This window comes from Elephas maximus, chromosome 11 (assembly GCF_024166365.1).
Source record: "Elephas maximus indicus isolate mEleMax1 chromosome 11, mEleMax1 primary haplotype, whole genome shotgun sequence".
Classification (NCBI taxonomy): Eukaryota; Metazoa; Chordata; class Mammalia; order Proboscidea; family Elephantidae; genus Elephas; species Elephas maximus.
This window is the reverse complement of record NC_064829.1, coordinates 104486227-104512689: the sequence shown is the minus strand read 5'-3', so window position 1 is coordinate 104512689 and position 26463 is coordinate 104486227. Positions and strand designations below refer to the sequence as shown.

Here is a 26463-nt window from a genome sequence, read left to right as displayed (position 1 = left end):
CACCTCGGTCTTTGGTTTATTGGCCAACAGGAGTCATGCCAAACAAGAACCTGGGGTTTCTACCCAGTAACAATCTTCTGGCACTATATCAGACAGTGTTCTGCTGCTATTAATCAGGTTTTTACTGGCTCATTCTTTTCAGAAGTAGACCACTAGGTTTTTCTTCCTCGTCTATCTTAGTTTGGAAGGTCAACTAGAACCTTCTAATTGGTAGTATCAAATCAGGCCCCCGGTTAGCTGTGTTCAGCGACCCAAACAAAGGGCGCCTTTTGGAGGGCCGTGCATCTGGACCTTGACCTGGGTCAACGTCCGGCCAGATAAGCTCCATGGAGAGCGGTGCACCGGCTGACAAACGTGGGTTGTGGCTTAGAACAGGGCCCCGAACACGGCTAGAGTAAGGGGCGGGGCGCAGGCGGGTCCCGCAGTGCTGAAATACCGGTTCCTAAAGGCAACCTTCGGACTTGAGGCCGGCTCAGTAGCAACCCGCGGCAGCTGCGATGGTGGCGTGGTGGGATGCGCTGGGCGTGCTGGGCGCCCTCACCGCCGCGTGGCTGATGCTGAGGGCGGTGTGGGGGGCGGGCCGCGCAGTCTATGTCTACCTGCTGCCCTCAGTCCGCCGGGACGCCGCTTGGCTCCGAGCGCACGGAGCCTGGGCAGGTGAGGGCTCCGCGTCCCGCAGGTACGGGTGGGGGATGCAGGGACGAGGACAGATGAAAGGTGAGGGTCACCCATTTGGGCAGGGGCAGGGAGGGAGGCTCCAGGAAGCAAGAGCGATGAAGAACGAGGGCACCCGGGCAAGGGAGGCATGAAGCTCCCAAACCTGAACCTATACAGGTGAGTGGAGCAGGTGTGGGAAGGGGTCCTGGACCCAGAAAAGGTGCCAGAAGGGCTGGGGGTGGGGGGAGGGGAGGGAAAAGAGACGGCGAGGGATAGACCTGGGCCGAGCTGAGGTTAAGTCCAGGCACAGCTCCCCCTCGGGCTGGAGAAGCACCTGAGCAAGGTCTCCAAGAGAGGAGGTCATCCCCCCCACTTCCACCCTCTCACCCCTCACCCCCCACCCTCCCTACCCCCATCCCCACCACCCGCCCCTTCACCCCCATCACCGACACCTCCTCACCCCCCACCCTCTCACGCTGTGCCCCCCACACCGACCCCCACACCCCTACACCGCCAACCCCCCTCACTCCCCCCACCCCCACCCCGCTCCTTTTTTTCTCCTCCAGCCGTAACCGGAGCCACCGACGGCATAGGCAAGGCCTACGCACATGAGGTGAGCTGAGCTTTGGAACCTCGCATTGGAGCCTTGTGGTTGGTGGTAACTTCTGGGATTTGTTGGCCTATCAGCCGCTCCTACTAGACTGCTACTTTTTTCTGCGGTCTGTCTGGCTGCTTCGGACGTCCTCTCCTCCAGCTAACCTTCCCCCTGCCCCCCAGGCTGGGGTCACAGACTTACACTGTGCTCTTACCGCCCCCTCTCCTTCCTCGTGGGTAGTGGTTAAGAGCTAGGGCTGCTAATCAAAAGGTTGCCAGTTTCAGCCCACCAGGCACTCCTTGGAAACCCTGTGGGACAGTTCTGCTCTGTCCTATAGGGTCGCTCTGAGTAGGAATCCACTCCACAGCAATGGGGTTTTTTTTGGGTTCTCCTTCCTCAGCCATTCAAAATGTATTTACTGACCACCTGTGATGGTCCCTGGGTGTTGCATATGTTTAAGAGCTGGACTACTAGCCCAAAGGTTGGCTGTTTGAACCTACCTGAAAGGTTAGTGGTTCAAAGGTGCCTTGGAAGAAAGTCCTGGCAATCTGCTTCAGATGGTCACAGCCGTGAAAACCCTATGGAGTGCAGAGTACAGTAGAGTTGAAATCGGCTCTACAGCAACTTTTTTTTTTTTTTTGGTTATCATGGTTCCAGATGTTGGGGATACAACAGTGAACAAAACAGATTAAAAACAAAAAAAGACCCTGCCCTTAGGGAAACAGATGTAAACAAGATCAATAAATCAAATCCACAGTGTCAAAGGTTGTTGTTAGTTGTCCTTGGGGAGACCCCATGTATGCAGAATAGAACTGTGCTCCATAGGGTTTTCAAGGCTGTGACCTGTTGGAAGCAAATTGCCAAGCCTGTCATGCTTGGTGGAGCACTGTTGGCATAGCGGTTAAGAGCTTGGCTGCTAACCAAAAGGTCAGCAGCTCAAATCCTCCACCTACTCCTTGGAAACCCTGTGGGGCAGTTCTACTCTGTCCTCTAGGGTAGCTATGAGTCCGAATCAACTTGATGGCAGTGCGTTGGGTTATCATGCTTGGTAAAGTAGAGGGTCAGCGAAAGAAAGGAAGACTCTCAACGAGATGGATTGACATAGTGGCTGCAACAAGGGGCTCAAGCATAACAACGATTGTGAGGATGGTGCAGGACCAGGCAGTGTTCCGTTCTGTTGTACTTACGGTTGCTATGAGTTTGAACTGACTCGACTTGGCACCTAGCAGTAACAGTAACAACAATCTTCCGAGGCACCTCTGGGTAGGTCTGGACCTCCAACTTCCGGTTAGTAGTAGAGCACTTAACCGTCTGCGCCACCCAGGGACTCTGTGCCAAATGATAAAAAACCAAACCTGTTGCCACTGAGTAGATGCCAACTCATAGAGACCCTATAGGACAGAGTAAAACTGCCCCATAGTGTTTCCAAGGCTGTATATATATAAAGAATAATGTGATGAATCCGTGAAACATCTCATAACATGGATGAATCTAGAGGGCATTAAGCTGAGTGAAATTAGTCAGTTGCAAAAAACACATATTATATGAGACCACTATTATAAGAACCCAAGAAGAGGTTTAAACACAGAAGAAAGCATTGATTGTTTGATGGTTATGAGGATGGGGAGAGAAGGTGTCATAGATTGAATATATGGAGCCCTGGTGGCCTAGTGGTTAAGAGCTATGGCTGCAAACCAAAAGGTCAAGAGTTTTAATCCACCAGGCACTCCCTCAAAACCCTATGGGGCAGTTCTACTCTGTCCTGTAGGGTCACTATGAGTCAGAATCCACTCAGTAGCAATGGGTTTCGGTTTTGTTTTATATATGCATATATACATATTTTTTTCATTGTTGTTGAGAATATACACAGCAGAACACACCAATTCATCAATTCCTATATGTAAAATCCAGTGACATTGATTACATTCTTCAAGTTGTACAGCTGTTCTCATCCTCCTTTTCTGAGTTCTTCCTCCCCCATTAGCATAAACTCACTGCCCCCTACATTTCTTGTCAAAACTTTCAAGATGCTGTCGTCAGTTCAATCCCATGTAGATAAATCTTAAAAGAGCATAATGCTCAAGGCTAAACTATTGTCTGGTTTTAAGAAGAATTCAGGGGACATTTTTGGTGTAAGGTTTCAAGATTATATCAGGGCAATAGTTTCAGGGGTTCATTCAGCTCAATGGCTCCAAAAAGTCTGGAGCTCATGAAAATTTGAAATTCTGTTCTGCATTTTCCCCCTTTTGATCAGGATTCTTCTATAAAATATTTTATTAAAATGTTCAGTAATGGTAGCCGGACACCATCCAGTTCTTCTTGGCTCATGGCAAAGGGGGCAGTTGTTCATGGAGGCAGTTAGCTACACATTCCATTTCCCCCACCTATTCCTGACTCTCCTTCTTCCTCTGTTGCTCCAACTGAATAGAGCCCAGTTGTTGTACCTTGGATGGCTGCTTGCAGGCTTTTAAGCCCCCAAGCACTGCCTGGAATAGAAGCATCAAACATCCCAATTAACCGGGATGTCCTATGAAACATGATCCTACACCTCCCATGAGGTGTTTGGTTGTGCATAAGCAACCTCAGCAGCTCTACTCTTTGTTTTTCCTGTCACTATTGTAAATATACTTATCACACCACTTTTGTCTATTCAAAGTTTTACAGGTGTACAGTTTATTGACAGCAATTACATTAATGACCTGTTGCCGTCGAGTCGATTCCGACTCATAGCGACCCTATGGACAGAGTAGAACTGCCCCACAGAGTTCTCAAGGAGCACCTGGTGGATTTGAACTGCCAGCCTTTTGGTTAGCAGCCATAGCTCTTAACCACTATGCCACCAGTCCTACTCTTAATCAGTGCAATTTTTCCATCACTATAAACCGGAAGTCAGTACTCTATTAACAATAACCCTGTTTCCCCCGCCCCCCACCTCTAATTTCCGCTAGTAACCACTAATAAACTTTTTTTTAAATTGTGCTTTAGGTGAAAGCTTACAGCTCAAGTTAATTTCTCATACAAAAATTTATATACAAATTGTTATGTGACATTAGTTGCAATCCCTGCAATGTGACAGCACACTCCCCCTTTCCACCCCAGGCTTCTTGTGTGCATTCAACCAGTTCCTGTCCCTTCCTGCCCTCTATCCTGCCTCTGGACAGGAGCCACCCCTTTGGTCTCTGGTTAACTAAGAAGCACACCCTTCATGAGTATTATTTTATGTTTTACAGTCCTGTCTAATCTTTGTCTGAAGAGTGGGCTTTGGGAATGGTTTTGGTTCTGGATTAACAGAGCGTCCAGGGGACCTTGTTTCAGGGATTCCTCCAGTCTTTGTCAGACCATTAAGTCTGGTCCTTTTACATGAATTTGAGCTCTGCTCCACACTTTTCTCTGGCTCTGTCTGGGACTTTCTGTTGTGTTACCTGTCAGGGTGGTCATCAGTGGTAGCCAGGTACCATCTAGCTCTTCTGGTCTCAGAGCGATGGAGTCACTGGTTTATGTGGACCTTTTGTCTCTTGGGCTAATATTTTCCTTGTGTCTTTGGTGTTCTTCATTTGCCTTTGCTCCACGTAGGTTGGGACCAATTGATGCATCTTAGATGGCCGCTTGCTAGCTTTTAAGACCTCACATGCCACACACCGAAGTGGGATGCAGAACATTTTCTTAACAAATTTTGTTATGTTAGTTGACCTATATGTCCCCCAAAACTATGGCCCCAGCCCCAGCTACTCTGTCCCTCAAAGTGTTTGGCTGTGTTCAGGAAATTTCTTAGCTTTTGCTTTGCCCCAGTTGTGCTGACTTCCTCTGTATTGTGTGTTGTCCTTCCCTTCACCTACAATGATTCTTGTCTACTATGAAGTTAGTGAATTCCCCTTCCCTTCCGTCTCAGTCATCTAGTGCTGCTATAACAGAAATACCACAAGTGGATGGCTTTAACAAAGAGGAGTTTATTCTCTCACAGTCCAGTGGGCTAGAAGTCTGAATTCAGGGTGCCAGCTCCAGGCGGAAGGCTTTCTCTCTCTTGGAGGAAGGTCCTTGTTATCAGTCTTCCCTTGGTCTGGGATCATCTCAGCACAGGAACCTCAGGTCCAAAGGACACACTCTGCTGCTGGGGCTGCTTTCTTGGTGGTATGAGGTCCCCCTGTCTCTCTGCTCACTTCTCTCTTTTGTATCTCAAAGAGATTGGCTTAAAACACCTTCTAATCTTATATATCTTATCAATATAACTGCCACTAATCCATCTCATTTCATCATAGTGATAGGATTTACAACACATAGGGAAATCGCATAAAATGGTGGACAATCACACAATATGGGGACTCATGGCCCAGCTAAGTTGACAGATATTTTTTGGAGACACAACTCAATCCATGACACCTTCTCTCCCCACCCTCATATCCAACAAAGAATGCTTTCTTCTGTGTTTAAACCTTTTCTTGAGTTCTTATAATAGTGGTCTCATACAATATGTGTTCTTTTGCAACTGACTAATTTCACTCAGCGTAATGCCCTACAGATTCGTGCATGTTGTGAGATGTTTCATGGATTCATCATTATTCTTTATCATTGCACAGTATTCCATTGTGTGTACCTATCATAATTTGTTTACCCATTCAACTGTGGATGGGCACCTAGGTTGTTTCCATCTTTTTGCAATTGTGAACAGTGCTGCAATGATCATGGGTGTGCGTATATCTATTTGTGTGAAGGCTCTTATTTCTCTAGGATATATTCCAAGGAGTGGGATTGCTGGATTGTATGGTACTTCTATTTCTAGCTTCTTAAGGAAGGATGATTTTTCAAAGTGGTTGTACCATTCTACATTCCCACCAGCAGTGCATAACTGTTCCAGTCTCTCCACAGCCTCTCCAACATTTATTATTTTGTGTTTTCTGGTTTAGTGCCAGCCTTGTTGGGGTGCAATGGTATGTCATTGTGCTTTTGATTTGCATTTTTCTAATGGCTAATGCCCCCACATTTCTGTCAGTATGTCATACTGTGGGAGCTAGCGTGTTGCTGTGATGCTGGAAGCTATGCCACCGGTATTCAGATACCAGCAGGGTCACCCATGGCAGACAGGTTTCAGCTGAGCTTCCAGACTAAAACAGACTAGGAAGAAGGGCTCAGCAGTCTACTTCTGAAAAGGTTTAGCCAGTGAAAACCTTGTTAATAGCATGACTTGGATTCAGAATCAACACCCATGGAAGCTTGTTGTTGTTGTTAGGTGCTATCGAGTCGGTTCCGACTCGTAGCGACCTTATGCACAACAGAACGAAACACTGCCCAGTCCTGAGCCATCCTTACAATCGTTGTTATGGTTGAGCTCATTGTTGCAGCCACTGTGTCAGTCCACCTCATTGAGGGTCTTCCTCTTTTCCACTGACCCTGTACTCTGCCAAGCATGATGTCCTTCTCCAGGGACTGATCCCTCCTGATAACATGTCCAAAGTATGTGAGATGCAGCAGCAGTCAAGAAATCAAATGATGCATTGCATTGGGTAAATCTGCTGTGAAAGACCTCTTTAAAGTGTTGAAAAGCAAATATGTCACCTTGAGGACTAAGGTGCATCTGAACCAAGCCATGGTATTTTCAATCACATCATATGCATGTGAAAGCTGGACGATGAATAAGGAAGACCAAAGAAGAATTGAAGCCTTTGAATTGTGGTGCTGGTGAAAAATATTGAATATACCATGCCAAAAGAATAAACTAATCTGTCTTGGAAGAAGTACAACCAGAATGCTCCTTAGAAGAAAGGATGCTGAGACTACATCTTACATACTTTGGACGTGTTGTCAGGAGAGATCAGACCATGGAGAAAGACATCATGCTTGGTAGAGGGTCGATGAAAAAGAAGAAGACCCTCAAAGAGAGAGACTGACACAGTGGCTGCAATAATGGGCTCAGGCATAACAACGATTGTGGGCATGGTAGAGGACTGGGCAGTGTTTCATTCTGTTCTACATAAGGTCGCTATGAGTCAGAACTGACTTGACAGCACCTAACAACAACAACAACAATGGCTAATGACCGTCAGCCTCTCCTCATGTATCTGTTAGCCACCTGAATGTCTTCTTTGGTGAAGCGTCTGTTCATACCCTTTACCCATTTTTTTAATTGGGTTGTCTTTTTGTTGTTGAGGTGTTGCAGCATCTGGTAAATTTTAGAGATTAGACCCTTATCAGATATGTCGTAGCCAAAAATTTTTTCCCCGTCTGTAGGTTCTCTTTTTACTCTTTTGGTGAAATCTTTTGATGAGTGTAAGTTGGATTTTTAGGAACTCCCAGTTATCTAGTTTCTCTTCTGGTGTCTGTACATCGTTAGGTATGGGTCATATACTATTTATGCCAGGTATGAGGGCTCCTAGCGTTGTCCCTATTTTTTTTCTTCCATAAACTTTATTGTTTTGGATTTTATATTTAGGTCTTTGATCCATTTTGAGTTGGTTTTTGTACATGGTGTGAGGTACGGGGCTTGTTTCATTTTTTTGCAGATGGATATCCAGTTATGCCAGCACCATTTGTTAAAGAAACTGTCTTTTCCCCATTTAACGGAGCTTGGGCCTTTGTCAAATATCAGCTGCTTATGTTGTTATTGTTAGGTGCCTTTGAGTTGGTTCTGACTCATAGCGACACTATGCACAACAGAACGAAACACTGCCCGGTCCTGTGCCACCCTCACAATTGATCCATGTACAGGTTCCTCATGAACACAATCAAGTGTTCCAGAATTCCCATTCTCCACAATGTTATCTGTAATTTATTATGATCCACAAGTCGAATGCCTTACCATAGTCAATAAAACACAGGTGAACATCTTTCTGGTATTTCTGCTTTCAGCCAGGATCCATCTGACATCAGCAATGAGATCCCTGGTGGATGAGTTTAGGTCTGGCTTCTCACTTCTGTTCCATTGGTCTGTTGTTGTACCAGTACCAGGCTGTTTTGACTACCGATAATAGGTTCTAAAACCAGGTAGTGTGAGGCTTCCCACTTTGTTCTTCTTCTTCAGTAATGCTTTAGTTATCTGGGGCCTCTTCCCTTTCCATGTGAAATTGGTGATTTGTTTCCACCCTTTGAGTTTTAGTTTTTTCTGTTTTTGAGTCTAAGGCATGTCTCTTGTAGGCAGTATACAGATGGATCATGTTTTTTTAATCCATTCTGCCACTCTCTCTCTTTTTTGGTACATTTAGTCTATTTACATTCAGTGTAATTATTAATAGATATTTTTATGAATTTAATGCTGTCATTTTCATGTATTTTCTTCTGTGGTGTTGACAGTTTCATTTTTTTTTTATTGTGTTTTAAGTGAAAGTTTACAGTTCAAGTCAGTGTCTCACACAAAAACTGTTATGTGGCCCTAGTTGCTCTCCCTACAATGTGACAGCACACTCCTCCTCTCCACCCTGTATTTCCTGTGTCCATTCAACCAGCTCCTGTCCCTCTCTGCCTTCTCCTCTCGCCTCTGGACAGGAGCTGCCCACATAGTCTCATGTGTCCACTTCAACTAAGAAGCACACTCCTCACCAGTATCATTTTATGTCTCATAGTCCAGTCTAATCCTCGTAAGTGCCTCAAGTCCTCTTCACTTTCAGCAAACAAGGTTGTGTTATCTGCATATTGCAATTTGTTAATGAGTCTTCCTCCAGTCCTGATGCCCTGTTCTTCTTCATATAGTCCAGCTTCGCAGATTTTCTGCTCAGCATATAGATTAAATAAGTATGGTGAAAGGATACAACCCTGATGCACGCCTTTCCTGACTTTAAACCACTCGGTATCCCCTTGTTCTGTTCAAATGACTGTCTCTTGGTCTATGTACAGGTTCCACACGGGCATGATTAAGTGTTCTGGAATTCCCATTGTTCGCAATGTTATCCATAATTTGTTATGGTCCACACAGTCAAATGCCTTTGCATAGTCAATAAAATACATGTAAATATCTTTCTGGTACTCTCTGCTTTCAGCCAGGATCCATCTGACATCAGTAATGATATTCCTCGTTCCACATCCTCTTCTGAATCTGGCTTGAATTTCTGGCAGTTCTCTGCTGATACACTGCTGCAACAACTTTTGAATGACCTTCAGCAAAATTTTACTTGGGTGTGATATTAATGATATTGTATGATAATTTCCACATTCAGTTGGGTCACCTTTCCTTGGAGCAGGCACAAATATGGAGCTCTTCCAGTAGGTTGGCCAGATAGCTCTTTTCCAAATTTCTTGGCGTAGAAGAGTGAGCACCTCCAGCACTTCATCTGTTTTTTGAAACATCTCCATTGGATTCTGTCAATTCCTACAGCCTTGTTTTTCAGTGCAGCTTGGGCCTCTTCCTTTAGTACCCTTGGTTCCTGATCATATGCTACCTCCTGAAATGGTTGAACATCAGCCAATTCTTTTTGGTTCAGTGACTCTGTGTATTCCTTCCATCTTCTTTTGATGCTTCCTGCCTTGTTCAATATTTGCACATAGTATTCTTCGATATTGCAACTCGAGGCTTGAATTTTTTCTTCACTTCTTTCATGGATTAGGATTTACAATACATAATTTGGGGGGACACAATTCAATCCATAACATCCCTTCACACTATGACACAGCCTCAACCGCTCAGATGCCTGATGGGTGCTCAGTTCCACAGATCCTGTCACCCTGTGAGAGGAGGTTGAGAGGGTCAGACCTGCACCAAAAATGCACCCAGTTGATGGGCCACCCATTCCACAAGCATTTGCTACTCCTCTGTTTCCAGGGGGAGGACATTTGGGGCTGAAGGGGCTGCACATCAAAGGCCCGGAGGCAGGAAGGGGGCACTTGTGGGGGCTGGATGGACAGTCTGCTGTGCCAGGCTTTCCATAGAGGAGTGGGGGCATGAGTCTCAGGCCCAACCATGCAGGACAGAGTGTGCTTCTGTCCCAAGGACACTCGGGAGCCATGGCAGGTTCTGAGCAGGAGAGAGGTAGAGGCAGGTTTGTGCTTTAGAAAGACCCCACTGGCTGCTGAGTAGAGGGTAGGTGGGAGTGACACTGGGACTCAGGACGAGGGAGGGGCTGGACTGGGTCTGTCACAGTCACCCTGTGTTCCCAGTACCACCTAGCGAAGAGCAGGTGCTCAGTAACCACGTTTTGAATGAACGTATGAAGGAAAGAAGGATGGAAGGAAGGAAGGAAAGAGGGAGGGAGGGAGGGAAGGAAGGAAGGAAGCAGAGAAGCAAGGAAGGAGGGAAGGAGAGAAGGAGGGAAGGAAGGAAGCAGAGAAGCAAGGAAGGAGGGAAGGAGAGAAGGAGGGAAGGAAGGGATACCCAAAGCAGTGGATGCTGATATCACTGAGGATTAAAGCCGAAGCCTGTACTGGGACATGCAAGGCCCTATAACCTGGCCCCCGTCACCTCGCTGAGCTCATATACAATTGAACACTTCACTCAGTGTACCCTTGGACCCCATGCTGTCCTCTCAGATGCCACCAGGACCTTTGCACTGCTGCTCCTTCTACCTGGAATACTTTATCTCCAGAATACAGGCTCCCTAAGGGCAGGCTTTTGCTTTTCTCTTTTGCTCGCTTCTCTATCCACGGTGCCTGCAACGCCGTGTGACCTCAGTCAGCATTCAGTAAATCTTTGCGTAAAAATGGCGTATTGGGACATCTGATCTCTAAGTTCAGGAGAGGGGAGAATCACCATCAGCATCAACAGCCCAAGGCTGATTCCTGTGAGGCGGAGGGCAGACGTACCTCCTCTCTCCAACCTTTTACCAACTCTGACACCAGCTGTCCCTCCCACGGCACTCTCTAATTCTCTGCTGAGTTTGATAATTCATTTTAATAGCCACACAGAACTCAGGGACCTTACTTACAGTTATTGGGTTTATTAGGGAAGTAACAGGTTACAATTCAGGATCAGAAACGACTCAGGATACAGATCTTCCATTAGAACAGCCTCCTAGCCGTGCGCACAGGCAGGCCTCTCTCGGTCCCTCGGTCTCTCAGCCTGGCCTCTGCCCTGCTCTGGCAAATGTTACAAAGCTCTTTAGCTCCACTGGTAAGTGCCCAGAGGCACCTCACTCCTCCAGTAAGCCCCAGCTCAAAGACCCTCAGCTTTCTTGCCCCGTCGACCAGGAAGCCCACTGTACCTACCATCTCAGGCTGACTCTGCTGCTACCGGTTGTCTGTGGCACTTGCTGCTGCTTCTCGACGTCTTGCGCCATCTCTGGTGTTACAGCTGTTTCTTGGGTCTAAGGGGTTCTCAGCTCAGGGACCCAGGTTCCAAAGAACAAGTTCCACTCCCCGCTCTTCTTTCTTGGTGGTAGTGAGGTCCCCCTCTGCTCTGGAATTGGCTCTCTTCCAATCCTAGGAGGATGGCAAAACTGACCAAACCCCTCGTTAGAGTTCCATACACCTTATTTGCATGTCCCCCCCTCCTTGAAGGCTGAGGTGCACCTGACCCAAGCCATGGTATTTTCAATCCCATCATATGCATGTGAAAGCTGGACAATGAATAAGGAAGACCAAAGAAGAATTGATGCCTTTGAATTGTGGTGTTGGCGAAGAATGTTGGATATACCGTGGACTGCCAAAGGAATGAACAAATCTGTCTTGGAAGAAGTACAACCAGAATGCCCCTTAGAAGCAAGGATGGCGAGACTGCATCTTACATACTTTAGATGTTGTCAGGAGGGATCAGCCCCTGGAGCGGGACATCATGCTTGGCAGAGTACAGGGTCAGCGGAAAAGAGGAAGACCCTCAACGAGGTGCATTGACACAGCGGCTGCAACAATGAGCTGAAGCATAACAACGATTGTGAGGATCAGGACCAGGCAGTGTTTCCTTCTGTTGTGCGTAGGGTCGCTATGAGTCGGAACAGACTCAACGGCACCTAATAACAACAACAACCCCCACAAGGGTTCCATGCACCTTATTTGCATTATTAGCAAGCTGTCCAATGCCCTTGGTGGGCCAAAAAACACCTCATTTGCGTAGTTCCGCCCAATCATTTGGTGGGAGTTACACAGCCTTAACAAGAAAGGCCATATAAAAACGATCCATGGCATTGCAGTTTGTTGCGTGTATGCATGAATGAATCAATCAATCCCCTGTAGCTCGCCAAGAGAGGCCTGAACATCGTCCTCATCAGTCGAAACCTGAACAAATTGGAACAGGAGGCAAAGGAGATAGGTGAGACCCAGGAGCTTGGGCTGGGAAAGCTCCAGGGCCGGGGCTGGGGCAGCGGTTGGGGCTGGACTGGTGGGGGGGGGGCATGGTCAGGGCTGGACAGGGGCTGATTGGGGGTGCACCCAGGGAAGGTACAGGGACAGGTGCTGGGTGGGGACAGGGGCGAAGCAGGGGTGGGACTGGACTGCAGCTATGGGTCTGGCTTGGCCTTGCACCCTCCCCGCCAGAACGGCTTCATGGCACCTTGACACGAGTCATCCAGGCCGACTTCACCGGGGGCTTGGAGATCTACGGAGCCATTGAGGAAGGACTGAAGGGCCTGGAGATTGGAGTACTCGGTATGTCCTCCCCTGCTCTCGGGAGCACCCCCCTCAACTACCCCCACTCTCAACTCACCCTGACCCCGTGGGCCCTCCCTCTGACCCTGTCCAGTTTCCTTGGGACTGTCAGAGTGACACAAGCCATGTGTGTGTCCTCTCGTTCAGTGAACAATGTGGGCATGCTTTATGATGAGGGCTTTTGGAAAATGCTCGATGTCGAGGACCCAGCCAAGGTGAGTGAAACCCGGCATTAGCCTGCCGGTGGCGCCTCTTCCTCTGACTTTTTGCTGCCCTCTGTTGGAAAACCGGCACAATACACTGACTTTGTTAGGACCGGGTAGTCCATCGCCTTCTGCAAGAAAATTGTTTCAGAAGCTACAAATTTATGACGTCTGTGGTGCAAATGAGGGCACTTTCGATGGGGCGCCCTTCTGCAGTGCCTAACCGGTACAACTGTTCAGGATGGGCCTGAGCCTACCCTTTTTTTAAAAATTGCAGTGGAAATATACACAAAAAGACCACCAATTCAACAATTTCCACGTGTACAATTCGGTGACACTGATTGCATTCTTCATATTGTGCAACCCTTATCGCTATCCTTTTCCAAATTATTCCACCACCATTAGCACAGGCTCAGTGGCCCCTAATGGTTCTGCCCGTTTATATTCCACTTCAAGGAGTTACCCTCATGGGAGACAAGTGCCTGCCATCTGGAACATATAGATTTACACGTTTTTATTTGGAAACCGTGGTGGTGTAGTGGTTAAGTGCTACGGCTGCTAACCAAAAGGTCGTCAGTTCGAATCCGCCAGGCGCTCCTTGGAAACTCTACGAGGCAGTTCTACTCTGTCCTATAGGGTCGCTATGAGTCGGAATCGACTCGAGTCGGAATCTACTCGACGGCAGTGGGTTTGTTTGTTTTTGGTTTTATTTGGGATCACCCTTCTTCTAGTTAAAATTTAAAAAATACTTTATTGTGTTTTTGGTGAAAGTATACACAGCAAAACAGCTTCCCATTTATCAATTTCTACACATAATATTCAGTGACATTGGTTACATTCTGTACATTGTGTCAAAGTTCTCATTATTTCAGTTCTAGTTGTTCCTTTCCCTTTAAATTAGTCTCACTGCCCCTCAACCTTCCCATCTATGCTTTAAAATAACTGTTGCATTATTTGCAAGCTGTCCAATCCCCCTGCTGGGCTAAAAGCACCTTATTTGCGTAGTCTACTCAATCGATTGGTGGGAGTTGTATACAGATAATTTTTAAAAAGAGAGCATTACTCAAGGGTGACATTCTTTCATTTTGAGCTAACCTGTTATGGGTGACTTCAGGGCATAGTTCTGGTTCAAGATTTAAAGACTATCTCAGAGCAATAGTCTTGGGAATTCCTCTAGTCTCATTAGGTCCATTAAATCTGGATTATACGAGAATTTGAAGTTTAGTTGCACATTTTTCTCCCTTTCTATCAGGATCCGTCTACTGTGACCCTGATCAGAACCTTTGGTAGTGGTAGCTGGGCACTATCTAGTTCTTCTGATCTCAAGGTAGAGGAGGCTGTGGTTCACGGAGACCTTTTGTCCTGTAGTCCAGTTCCTTCTCTGACTCTCTAGTTTCCTTCCTTCTCTTTTGCTCCAGATTAATAGAGACCAATATTTGTATCTTAGACCCCAGGGACTACTCACCAAACTAGGATATACAGCATCAACTTTATGAACTGTACTATGTCAATTGACTGGCTTGCTATTTGGGACCATTCTTGAGCTCACAGCTTCTTTTCTCTTCATCACCTGTGCACATATGTCCACACTTCTTCCAATGGATGTCACATGGTCGCTGTACCTCTCTCAACAGCTGATCCCTTTTGACTAATTAAATATCCTTTTCTCTAGTGTTTATTTTTTGAACTAAAGTTACACTTAAAGAGTCAAATGTTTCTATAAGGCTTGTTAAAGAAAATAGTATGCCCCTGTTTCCATTTCCTGTTCCCTAGGGCAGGGTTTCCCCACCTCAGCACTACTGACATTTGGGCCTAGATGATTCTTTGTTGTGGGAACTGTCCTGTGCATTTTAGGAAGTTTAGCAGGATTCCTGTTCTCCACCCACAAAATGCCGATAGCACTCCCCCCTTTAGTTGTGGCAACCAAAATCGTCCCTTGGGGAGCAAAACCACAACTGGTTGGAAGCTATTATTCTAGAGGCTACTACTTTCAACCTTTTAAGAAATATAGCCTCATACATTTAAATAATGTTTATAGTGTCCATCTTTTTTTTTTTTTTGGCTTTAACAAACAGAAGTTTATTCTGTCATAGTTTAGAAGGCTAGAAGTCCGAATTCAGGGCAACAACTCCAGGGGAATCCTATCTCTCTCTGTCGGTTCTGGAGGAAGGTCCTTGTCATCAATCTTCCCCTGTCTAGCAGCTTCTCAGCACAGGGACACCAGATCCAAAGAACATGCTCTGCTCCCGGCTCTCGTTTCTTGGTGGTATAAGGCCGCCCTGTTGCTCTGCTCACTTCCCACTTTTGTATCTCAAAAGAGATTGGCTTAAAACACAACCTAATCTTATAGATGGAGTCCTGCCCATTAACACAACTGCCTCTAATCCTGCCTTATTAATATCATAGAGGCAGGATTTACAACACACGGGAAAATCACATCAGATGACAAAATGATGGGCAATCACACAATACTGGGAATCATGGCCTAGCCAAGTTAACACACATTTTAGGGGGACACAGTGTAATTCATAACATGTATTTACCAGCATACACCCTTAGAAAATAGCTTTAAAGAATAAAGTTATTTGTAATTAACTTATCCGCTTAGTTGGAAATGACTCTTCATAAATAGCCCATGGAAGTGCAGAAACAACAGCTCTTAAAAACAGTGCTAACAAATCATTCCAGAGCTTTACTATTAATTTCTAACATCTCTAAAACAGGATTTACCATGTTAGAAAAAAAAAAAAAATCAACCTGGTCATAGGTTTTCAAAAATTCTAAACTGTTGAAATTTTATTTCAAAGACACTTAACCATATAAAATACAACCTACTCTCAAAACAATTAAAGAAAAAAAAGTGTAGCTATTGATACCACTTAGGCACACTTAGCACCTCATGGGATTAGTTATTTTGGTTTGATGGTTTAAGGTCATGGCTTCATGGGACAATCCAGTCAATTGGCCTAATGGTGTTGTTTTTTTTTTTCAGTCTTGGCCAGTATCTAGTGACTACCCACAATAGAGAGCCCTGGTGGGGCAGTGGTTAAGAGCTCAGCTGCTAAACAAAAGGTTGGCAGTTCGAATCCACCAGCCACACCTCTGAAACCCTATGGGGCAGTTCCACTCTGTCTTGTAGGGTTGCTCTGGGTTGGACTGGACTCAAGGGTAATGGATTTGGTTTTGGTTTCCCTGCAGTGGGATCATTTCTCATTCACATACGCCTGTGCCCTCCATCACAAACACACACCCTTTCAGGCCTTCCATCCGTCGGTGTGGTATTTCATAGATGTGGCTGCAAGGGAATATGAAAACACTGTTCAGAGCTAAGCCATGTAGTGGAGTATGATTACTTTTCCTTTCTTGAACAACTTTTTATTCTCCCTGGAGCTAGTAACTGTCTTGGTATTTTTCATTGTTATGGGTTTCCATGTCCTTCTCGTTACATCAAGCTATAATCCAAAAAATGTCCAACCGTATCAGCTATTCTAACCAACTTCATCTTTGTGTGTGTGTGTTTGTTTTTTTTGTAACAGCTTTATTGAGATATAATATACCACAAAGTTCTCCCTTTTAAAGTGTAGAATTCAGTGGTTTTTAGTATATTCAAAGAATTGTGCATCCACCACTATCTAATTCCAGAATATTTTTATCACCCCCTCCACACACACACACACACACACACACACACACACAGCCCATATCCATTAGCAACCATGATCTACTTTCTGTCTCTGTGGATTTATCTATTCTGGACATTTCATATAAACAAAATCATACAATATGATTACATTATATTTGTTGTAGTTAGTTGGCTTCAAGTCGATTCCAACTCATGGTGACCCTATGCTCCATAGGGTTTTCAAGGCTGTGACCTTTCAGAGGAACATCACCTGGCCTAATCTCCCGAGTAACCAATTTCATCTTGGAAATCTCTCCAAAGGTTTTCTGTCCTGCTTCTGTCTAGACTGGTTGCCTTCTGTGGCAGGAATCTTGGGACGTCCCTTCACCTTCATTCCAGGGAGCCCCTGTTTCCTCTGTCACAGGTCATAGCATGTTTTGGTTTACTCCTTCATGTTGTTGAAGCATACCCTTTAGTAATCTCCTGAGAAAGGAGACTTGGATGGTAGAATTTTTAGTTCTTTTTTTTAATCAGTTGTGTGACTTTGGGTAAATGACTTCATCTTTCTGATACTCAGTTTTCCATCCATAAAATAGGAATAAATATTTTTGTTGGCTTCATAGGGTTGTTATGAGAGTGGAATGGAATAAGGCACATAAATGGCATAATGCACATAAACTTTGGTTGTGTGCTTAATAAATGTTAGCTATTATTATTAGATATAATGTTAGCTAGTATTACTAAACATCAGCAAAACAGAAAAAAGTTTGTTTTTTAAATAAAATTCAAATGCATGCTACAGCATGGATGAACTTTGGAAACATGATGTTGAGTGAAATAAGCCAAACACAAAAGGACAAATATTGTCTGACTCCACTTATATAAGGTATCTAGCTAGAAGAGGCAAATTCATAGAGACAGAAAGTAGAATAGCAGTTACTATGGGTTGGAGGAAGGGAGAATGGAAAGTTATTGTTTAACGGGTATAGAGTTTCTGTTTTGGCTGATAAACGTGTTCTGGAAATAGTGGTCATGGTTACACAGCAATATGAATGTACTTACTGTCACAGAATTTTGCACTTTAAAGTGGTTCTGATGGTACATTTTGTTATGCATATTATACCACAATTAAAAAAGAACCTATCAAAAAAAATAATACCAATCTTTTCCAAACTGTTCCAAAGGCTAGAAAAAGGGTCCACATTTTCCGAGGCATATGATCATAATACCAAACCTTGACAAGGAAATTACAGGAAAGGATAATTAGAGATCAATGTTGTTCAGTAATATAAATGCAAACATCCTAAACAAAATAATTAGCTAAGAAAGCTCTGTGATATATAAGAAGAATTACACATCATGACTAAGTGAGCTTTATTCCAGGAATGCAAGGATAGTTCAGTATCTGAAAATCAATCTATATAATTCATCACATTAACAGAAAAAAAGGGAGAAACCTCATATGATTATCTGTAAAGATACAGAAAAAGTATTTGTTAAGAATGAACATATGTCCATTATTTAATTTTTTAATTAGGAATAGAAGGAAAGTGTTAATCTGACAAGCAAACTACAAAGAACTAGCAACAAGCATCATACCTAATGGTGAAATGTTGAATGCTGTTCCTATGAGATTGGGAACAAGACAAGGAAGTCTGCTACGACCTTGTCATGGACTGAATTGATTCTCCCCAAAATATCTGTCAACTTGGCTAGGTCATGATTCCCTTGTATGAGTGTACAATTGTTTACCATTTTATCATCTGATGTGATTTCCCTGTGTGGTAATTCTCATCACCATGATGTAATAAAATGGATTAGCAGCAGTTGTATTGATGAGATCTACAATATTAGATAATGTCTTAAGCCAATCTCTTTGAGACATAAAAGAGAGAAGTGAGCAGAGAGACAAGGGGACCTCATACCACCAAGAAAGCAGTGCTGGGAGCAGAGCGCGTCCTTTGGACCTGAGGTTTCTGTACTGAGGTGCTCCCAGACCAAGGAAAGACTGATGACGAGGACTTGCCTCCAGAGCTGACAGAGAAAGTCTTCCTTGCAGCTGGTGCCCTGAATTCAGACTTCTAGCCTACTGGACTGTGAGAGGATAAACTTCTCTTTGTTAAAGCCATCCACTTGTGGTATTTCTGTTACAGCAGCACTAGGTGACTAAGACAGACCACTCCTATTCAGCATTTTACAGGAGATGCTAGCCAGTGGAACCAGGTAAAAAAGCAAATCATATTTATAAGGCTAGGAAACAGGCTGCACTTGTTAATTGTTAAGAAATAAAATTGCTAAGGAATACAATTGTTAAGAAATACAATTGTCATTATTTGCAGATGACAGGACTGTATATATAGAAAATCCGGAAGAATTTATTAATCAAGACAGTGAATTTTATAGCTATAAACTAGCAATGAATAATCATAAAGTAATTCTTTAAAAAAAGGATAACATTTATGATAGTAGTAAGAGACATCAGATACCTAGAAATAAATCTGACAGAAGATATGCAAGACCTTTCCTTACAAAAAACCATAAAACATTGCTGAGAGAAATTTTAAAAGAACTGAAAGGAGGGATATACGATCGACTCAACGGCACACAATAACAACAACAGTTTTTCAAGGAATCTTTTCGAACGTATTGTATTCATTTCCCACATATGTGAGTATCTTACAAAGAAACAGATTTCTACCAGTGAAGTTGCTGGGCCAAAAAGGTGTGTGCACTTAAATTCTAGGAAAAAAGCTACTAAAAGGTCAACAGTTACTCTTATGCAAAGAAGAGAAGGGGCAGGGGAACTAAATCACTGGAAATGGAACAACGAGAACACAATTAAAGAGAATGCTGACACATTGTAAAAAATGTATAATGTCACGGAACAATTCCTTTAACCCCAAAACAAAAAACCCAGTGCGGTCGAGTCGATTCTGACTCAAAAAACAATTCCTTTAGAACCTGTCAAATGGGAACCTAATTTGCTGTGTAAACTTGCACTCACACAATATTAATAAAAAAAATTTCACTCCATGTGTTTTAGTTTTCTGGTGTTGCTATAACAGAAATACCACAAGCGGATGGCTTTAACAAACAGAAATTTATTTCCTCACAGTAAAGTAGCCTAGAAGTCCAAATTCAGGGCATCAGCTCCAGGGGAAGGCTTTCTGTCTGGAGGAAGGTCCTTGTCATAAATCTTCCCCTGAACTAGGACCTTCTCCGCGTGGGAACCCCAGGTCCAAAGGATGCGTCCTGCTCCTGGCACTGCTTTCCTGGTGGCATGAGGTCCCCCTGTCTCTCCACTCCCTTCTCACTTTTATATCCCAAAAGAAACTGGCTCAAGATACATCCAAACCCTGGTGGCTTAGTTGTTAAGTGCTACAGCTGCTAACCAAAAGGTCGGCAGTTCAAATCCACCAGGCACTCCTTGGAAACTCTATGGGGCAGTTCTACTCTGTCCTATAAGGTTGCTATGAGTAGGAATTGACTTGATGGCAGTAGGTCATCAACCCTATGAGTAGGAATTGACTTGATGGCAGTAGGTCATCAACCCGACTGCCACCCATTCCCCCTCATTAACATCATAGAGACGGGATTTACAACACAAAGGAAAATCACATCAGATGACAAAATGGTGGACAGTCACACAATACCAGGAATCATGGCCCAGCCAAACTGATACACACATTTTTGGGGGACACAATTTAATCCATGGCACCATGCAAACATGGTAATATTAAAGGTATATTCAATTAAATAGATTATTAAAACTAAAAAAAAAAAAAAAAAATTCCAGGAGGTGCTACTTTTAAAAAATGGGTTCTCTTAAAAATGAGTTTTTGTTAATGGGGTAAGAACAACTCAGAAAAGGAGGGTGAGAATAGATGTACAACTAGAAGAATGTCGTCAACGTCACTGAATTGCACAGGTAGAAACTGTTGAATTGGCCTATGTTTTGCTGTGTATATTCTCAACAAAATAAATAAATAAAATTTAAAAATAAATAGATTCTGTGTAAAAATATAAGCTACAAAATGAGAAAATGTGGGAGTTGTAGGTAGGGCCGATGAAGGGAGGGAGTGATTGGGTCCCTTTTCTTCCCCAGAGGCTCTCGGATATTGTGAACTGCAACATGATGTCGGTGCTCCAGGTGAGGCTGGGCCAGGAGCAGTGGGTCTGAGGTCATCCTGAGCATGCAGGGTGGCCCCCAGCACCCTCAGCACCGGCACGGAGGAAGCTAGAGGAGTAGGGGTGGATCTGATAAGGAGGGAGGAGAGGATTGGAAAGGGGAAGACAGGGTCTGCCTACTCTTCTCCCCAGATGACTCGAATTATCCTGCCCCAAATGGTCTCCAGGTATGAGCCAGCTTCTTTCTCTTCCAACCTCCAGGCTTTTTCCTTTCTCCAGCTGCCCCACTCACGTTTCCAACTCTTCCCTGTCCCTCTGAGCGTCTCAGGGCTTCGCCTAAGGGATGGGGCTGGGGAAACGCTTTGGACCCTTTCCTCCCCCGGACAGTCACTACCTTCCAACCACTTCTTGCTCCTCCAGGCGCCGAGGCATCATCATCAACGTCTCTTCTCTGTCTGAAAGCCGCCCCAACCCATTCCTAGCAGTCTATTCGGCCACTAAGGTACCCAGACTCCACAGGTCCGGGCTGTGCTGCCCAGGCATGAAATCCCTCCGTTAGCGCCCTCCTCAGGCATTGAAGGTCATGGTGAAAAACTCTTGAATAGGGGTGTTAAGTGCCACTTAAGTCTGGGCCTATTCATAGGTCAGACGGAAATCTGGGGCACAGCCCAGTGGGGAAAGCCAGAACTTTTTTTTTTTTTTTTTAAAGAAGCAGAGACCGGGAATCTAGAGAACAGCCTGGAGCTAGCAAACACCTGGAGGCTGGAAGGAGGCGAGGGAATTAAGAGACTGGCGTCTATTCTAATAGAGACTGGGTGTGTGGGAATAGGGGAGGGTTTAGAACGAGGAGGCACTCAGCTGTCAGGAGTTTGGCCTTGAGCCTGGAGGTCTTCTGGAACCTCGAGGTGTTCTCAAACAGGGAGAGGGGTGGGTGAGGGAGTCCGTGGGGCGCGAGGTTCAGCTTGGGTGGGGCTCTCCGTCCTGGGACCCTACGTCTCTCTCTTCCTCCACAGGTCTTTGTGCGAAACTTCTCCTTGGCGGTGGCCGCAGAGTACTTGTCTGAGGGGGTCATTGTGCAGGTGCCGGGCTCAGAAGGGGCTTAGCGATCCAAGGGGAGGGGGTTGGGAGCTTAGAGACAGTGAGGCTGCTGGGGCCGGGGCGCACAGGGGGCGAGGTCCCCTAGAGGACGGTGATACAGGGTTCCAGTGGGGAGGTGCTCGGGGGCGTGGTCTCACGGGGGCGGGGCCTCAGGCGGTAGCCCTAAGACCCTCGTGGGATGGCAGCGAGTGAGATTCCGGGAATGGGGCGGGGGCTCAGGCTGGAAGGGAGGTCCTTTCTTTTACTCCCTCGTTCCTGCAGACGGTGAGCCCTGCTGTTGTCTCCACAAATATGAACCGTCGCCTCCAAACCGGATTGCTGGTGGAGAGTCCCGAAGACTGGGCTAGGCAGGCGGTGCACACCCTTGGCCTGTCCTCCCACACCTCTGGGTGCCTCAGTCACGCGGTGCAGGTGACTTCATGGGGCCTTCACAGGCAGAGGACTGGGGGGACATTTCCAGGTCTAAGTCCACTGATCCTCAGGAGGAGAGAGAGGCCCCCACCCTGGGCTGGGGTAGAGGGGAAGGGCTGAGATGCCCAAGAGTGAGTGGGTACTGATCCGTGGCACTTTTCCTTCCTAGAGTTTCCTGCTGTCTCTCGTGCCCACTTGGCTTACTTGCAGTAGATGGGGAGTCAAGCTTATGCCTCTATTGGTGGCCTGGCTTAGTGGCAAGAAAAAGGCTGTGGAGAGGGAGTGAGGCAGGCGCGGTCGCTGCCTGTCCACTCCTCTTTCCAGAATCCTGGCCGAGGGATGTTGGCGATGTGAACAAAGATGCCCTACACATTGGAATAAAAGGGCAGGCAGACCATTAGAACAGAATCGGACTCCTGAACTAACCTGGACACTTAGTGATAAAACCTCTGGCAGAAAGATGGAGTTTTTGACGTGTGGCACCAAGACAACTACATAACCATTTGGAGGAAAAAAAGAAAAAATATATATATATATGTATATATAATTGTAGCTGTGATGGTTGCACAGCTTTGTGAATGTTATGTTATGTTAGGTGCCATCGAGTGGCTTCCCACTCCTAGCAACCCTATGTACAAGTCAACAGAATGAAACATTGCCCAGTCCTGCGCCATCCTCACAATCCTTGCTCTGCTTGAGCCCATTGTTGGCAGCCACTGTGTCAATCCATCTAACTTTGTGGAAATACAGTACTAAAAGCCACTGGTTTGTACAATTTTTTAAGGGTGGAACTTTAGGGTATGTGAACTATATCTCAAAAATAATTTAAAAAGAAGAGAGGGGTCAAAATATAAAATTGGAAACACTCCTCACACGCACCAACATAAACTCCAAATTAATTAGAAACTTCTATGTAAAAAAGGAAACACACAAGGACCAGAAGAATACCTGGGTGAATTCCTTTCTGCCTTGGAAGTGGGAGCGTCTTTCTAAGTAAGTCTTTTCTAATTGTGACTTAAAGGCAACAACAACAAAAGACCATTAGCAAATATTGAACTCTAGTTAATGATATGCAGGTGAATAATTTCAGGAAAATGTTCCGATGTCTGCCACTTAGCTTGAAATGCATTGGAGTTGGAGGGCGCTGATTAAGGGGTGCAGGGGTTCTTTTGGGGGTAATGAAAATGTTCTAACGTTGATTGTGGCGATGCTTACACAACTCTGTGTTATGTATTAAGGGCCGTTGAGTTGTACACATTAAATGAGTGAACTGTATGATATGTGAATTATATCTCAATAAACTGTTTTGAAAAATAGGGGTAACAGCAGCTGCTGTGGAAAACAGTTTGGCGGTTTCTCAAAAAATTAAACAGAGAATTACCGCATGACCCAATAATTCCACTCCTTGATATATGCCCAAAAGAACTGAAAGCAGGGACTCAGACAGATACTCGTACACCAATGTTCACTGCGGCATACTTCACAATAGCCAAAAAATGGAAACAACCCAACTGTCCATCAACAGAAGAATGAATAAAGAAAAGTTTGTGTCTCCACACAATGGAGATTATTCAGTCACAAAGAGAAATGAAGCTCTGATGTCTGTTATGACATGGATGAATCTTGCAAGCATGACACTAAGTGAAATAAGCCAGACAGAAAAGGACAGGTATTGCAGGGGGAATTGATTCCAACTCATAAGGACCCTATAGGACAGAGTAGAATTGCCCCATATGGTTTGCAAGGAGCGTCTGGTGGATGCAAACTGCCAACTCTTTGGTTGGCAGCCATCGTTCTGAACCACTACGCCACCAGGGTTTCCGTGAACTATCTAGAACAGGCAAATTCATAGAGTCAGAAAGTAGATTAGAGGTTATCAGGGGCTGAGGGGAGGAAGGAATGGGGAGTGAACACATAATGGCTACAGAGTTTCTCTTTGTGGTGATAAAAATGTTCTGGAAGAGTGATGATGGTTGCATAATGGGAATATAATTAATGCTGTTGAATTGTACACTTAAAAATAGTTAAAGTGGTAAATTTTATGGGAAAAGATGGGGACACCAATGTCTGAAAAGAACAGGGCCAAACTGAGGTTAATTCCAGTTTAATTAAATGCCTACATATTGCAACATGTTGCTGATTCCTCAGACTCCTCCCCTAGATATCAACGGCCTTGAATAGTGTGGGAGTAGTTTTAGGGCGGCTGAGTGGTAGAATTTTCCCCTTCGGCGCAGGAGGCCGCAGTTCGATTCCCGGCCAATGCACCTCATGTGCAACCATGACCTGTCTGTCACTGGAGGCTTGTGTGTCGTCATGATGCTGAACAGGTTGCAGAGGAGCTTGCAGACTAAGACTAGGAAGAAAGGCGTGGTGATCTACTTCAGAAAAGCACCAACGAAAACCCTATGGATCACAACTGTCCCGTCTGCAACCGATCATGGGGACGGCGCAGGACCAGGCAGCATTTAGCTCCCTTGTGCGTGGGGTCGCCAGGAGTTGGGTGATTCCAAGGCAGCTAACAACAGCAATGAGAGGGGTATGGCTTCTGTACATCCTACCTCGACCTGGGCAAAGAGCCCTTAAACAATTCCCCAGAGACAGGCAGCTGCTTGCCCAGGGTCACACAGCCCTCGGGCTCCAAGAGTCCTGCGTCTCCACCTTCCCGAGTTCAAACGTGCATGAGGTTCCAACCCCAGCCGCAACCCTGACCGCTGGCTGCCTCCTCCTTCCGACTTCTCAGAAAGAAAAAAAACCCATGTCAGGAAGCATCCGTCATGCGCTGTCCAGCAGGCCGGAGGGGCAGGAGTCAGCAGGGAGGTGACCTCAACATCTCCGTGGGGACCAGGATCCGGCGGGGCTGGGGGTGAGAGGCTGGGCTTTTTCCCACCCTGAGACTTTCCTGCGTCAACCCAGGAGGGCGCCCTGGATGCCGCCGCCCTGCCCCCCACCTCCTTCCTCTCTTGACGCGGCTTCCCGGCTGAGGATGGATGGCAGGGCGGGCCAAGGTGGAGTCGACAAGCCCGGAAAAGACCAAGAGGCACTTTGGAGTTGCCAGGATGAGAGACCCTTGCTCAGAGCGGCCAAGGACCTGCCGCGGAGTCACACAGCCCGGGGACTCGGTGCGAATGAGAAGGCCTGGCCTCCTGGCCCCAACAGTGGCTCACTCAGCCCCCAGGAGTTGGCCCCCAGCCCGGCCTTGAGAAGCCCTTGGCCCTGCCCCCGTCCTTCCTCCCCCCACACACTCGGGACTCGGCCCTTCCTTGTGTTAAATAGAAACCTCTTTATTCTAAGTATCGTACATTTCTTAATACACTGGATTTGGGCCAGACCTTGAGGTGAGGGGGAAGGAGGGCTGGGATATTTTTGTGGAACCTTCCAAATACCACCCCACCCCTCCAAGCTCGGGGGAGGAGGCGCTGGGAGCTAGCTGTGTGGCCTTGGGCAAGTCCTTGTCCCCTCTGGCCTCAGTTTCCCTTCTGAGTTTGGGAATGGGTGAGAAGATCCCAAAGGATCTTTCCATTCCAGGGGTCTGTGGTCCCAGACGGGGAGTCAGGAGTGGGGCCTACAGGAAGGGCAGTTTGTCAGCAGCAAAGATGGGGGGCACTGAGGTGGAGGGGACCTGGGGGCGTCTCAGAGCTGGTCCCGGGGTCGTGCTGGAGACGTAGGTCGAGGCCGGGGCAGACAGGCCAGCCTGGGCCTGGACAGCCGGGAGAGCGGAAGGCGGCCCAGGAGGAGTGGGAGGCCGAGGCAGAAAGGCGGGCGGGGCACCGGGATGTCTGCGAAGAAGGCGCGGTCTCGAGGGGTTGCCAGGGCGCCCCCCTCGGACAGTTCCAAGTCCCGGGCCACAGCCAGGATCTCATGGCGGGCAGCCGCGTTGCGAAGGCCCCGGATGTCGAGGAGCGCCGCCACGTGCTTCCGCCTGGGGACAGAGGAGTGGACAGGTACATGGGGTCCTCGGCGCCAGACACACACCCAGCCCAGATGTGTACCCTACCCAACCCCTCTCCCGGGCAGGGACCGGCCTCAGTCACAATCCCCAAGAACCCTCGTTCTACACTCAGCTCTGGAACCCCTTGGTCCCCTCCAGGCCCCTCCCCTCGTACCAGCCCCCACCCCTCGCACCAGCCCCTCCACATCCCTGCCCTCACAGCCCCCTCCACACCCCTCCCCTAGTACCAGCCCCCTATCTTCGCACCAGCCCCCTCCACATCCCTTCCCTCACACCAATTCCTTCCGGACCCCTCCCCTCACAC

General features: G+C 46.3%; 2 protein-coding genes across 2 annotated transcripts in view; one reads left to right on the top strand and one right to left on the bottom strand.

Moving 5' to 3' along the window:
* The first annotated feature begins 472 nt into the window (after nt 1–472).
* On the top strand, nt 473–23283 carry LOC126085472 (very-long-chain 3-oxoacyl-CoA reductase-like). Its single transcript, XM_049900905.1, has 11 exons — nt 473–657; nt 1224–1270; nt 12338–12413; nt 12638–12748; nt 12896–12963; nt 20679–20723; nt 20894–20928; nt 21122–21203; nt 21715–21780; nt 22061–22210; nt 22380–23283. Exons 1-11 carry the CDS (start codon nt 498–500, stop codon nt 22494–22496), a joined length of 957 nt encoding a protein of 318 aa, XP_049756862.1. The 5' UTR covers nt 473–497; the 3' UTR covers nt 22497–23283.
* Nucleotides 23284–25433: 2150 nt separating this feature from the next.
* The window catches only part of EXOC3L2 (exocyst complex component 3 like 2), a 30596-nt gene continuing 29566 nt past the window's right edge, over nt 25434–26463 (bottom strand). Inside the window, exon 12 of the mRNA XM_049901587.1 lies at nt 25434–26129. Coding sequence (XP_049757544.1) covers nt 25841–26129 — 289 coding nt within the window. The 3' untranslated portion in view covers nt 25434–25840. The remainder of the gene's footprint in view (nt 26130–26463) is intronic.

Coding starts and splice junctions, on each gene's coding strand:
- LOC126085472 (XM_049900905.1), top strand. CDS start 498: ATGGTGGCGTGGTGGGATGCGCTGGGCGTGCTGGGCGCCCTCACCGCC. Junction 12,964..20,678: donor ATGTCGAGGACCCAGCCAAG/GTGAGTGAAACC, acceptor TTTCTTCCCCAG/AGGCTCTCGGATATTGTGAA. Junction 20,724..20,893: donor ACATGATGTCGGTGCTCCAG/GTGAGGCTGGGC, acceptor TCTTCTCCCCAG/ATGACTCGAATTATCCTGCC.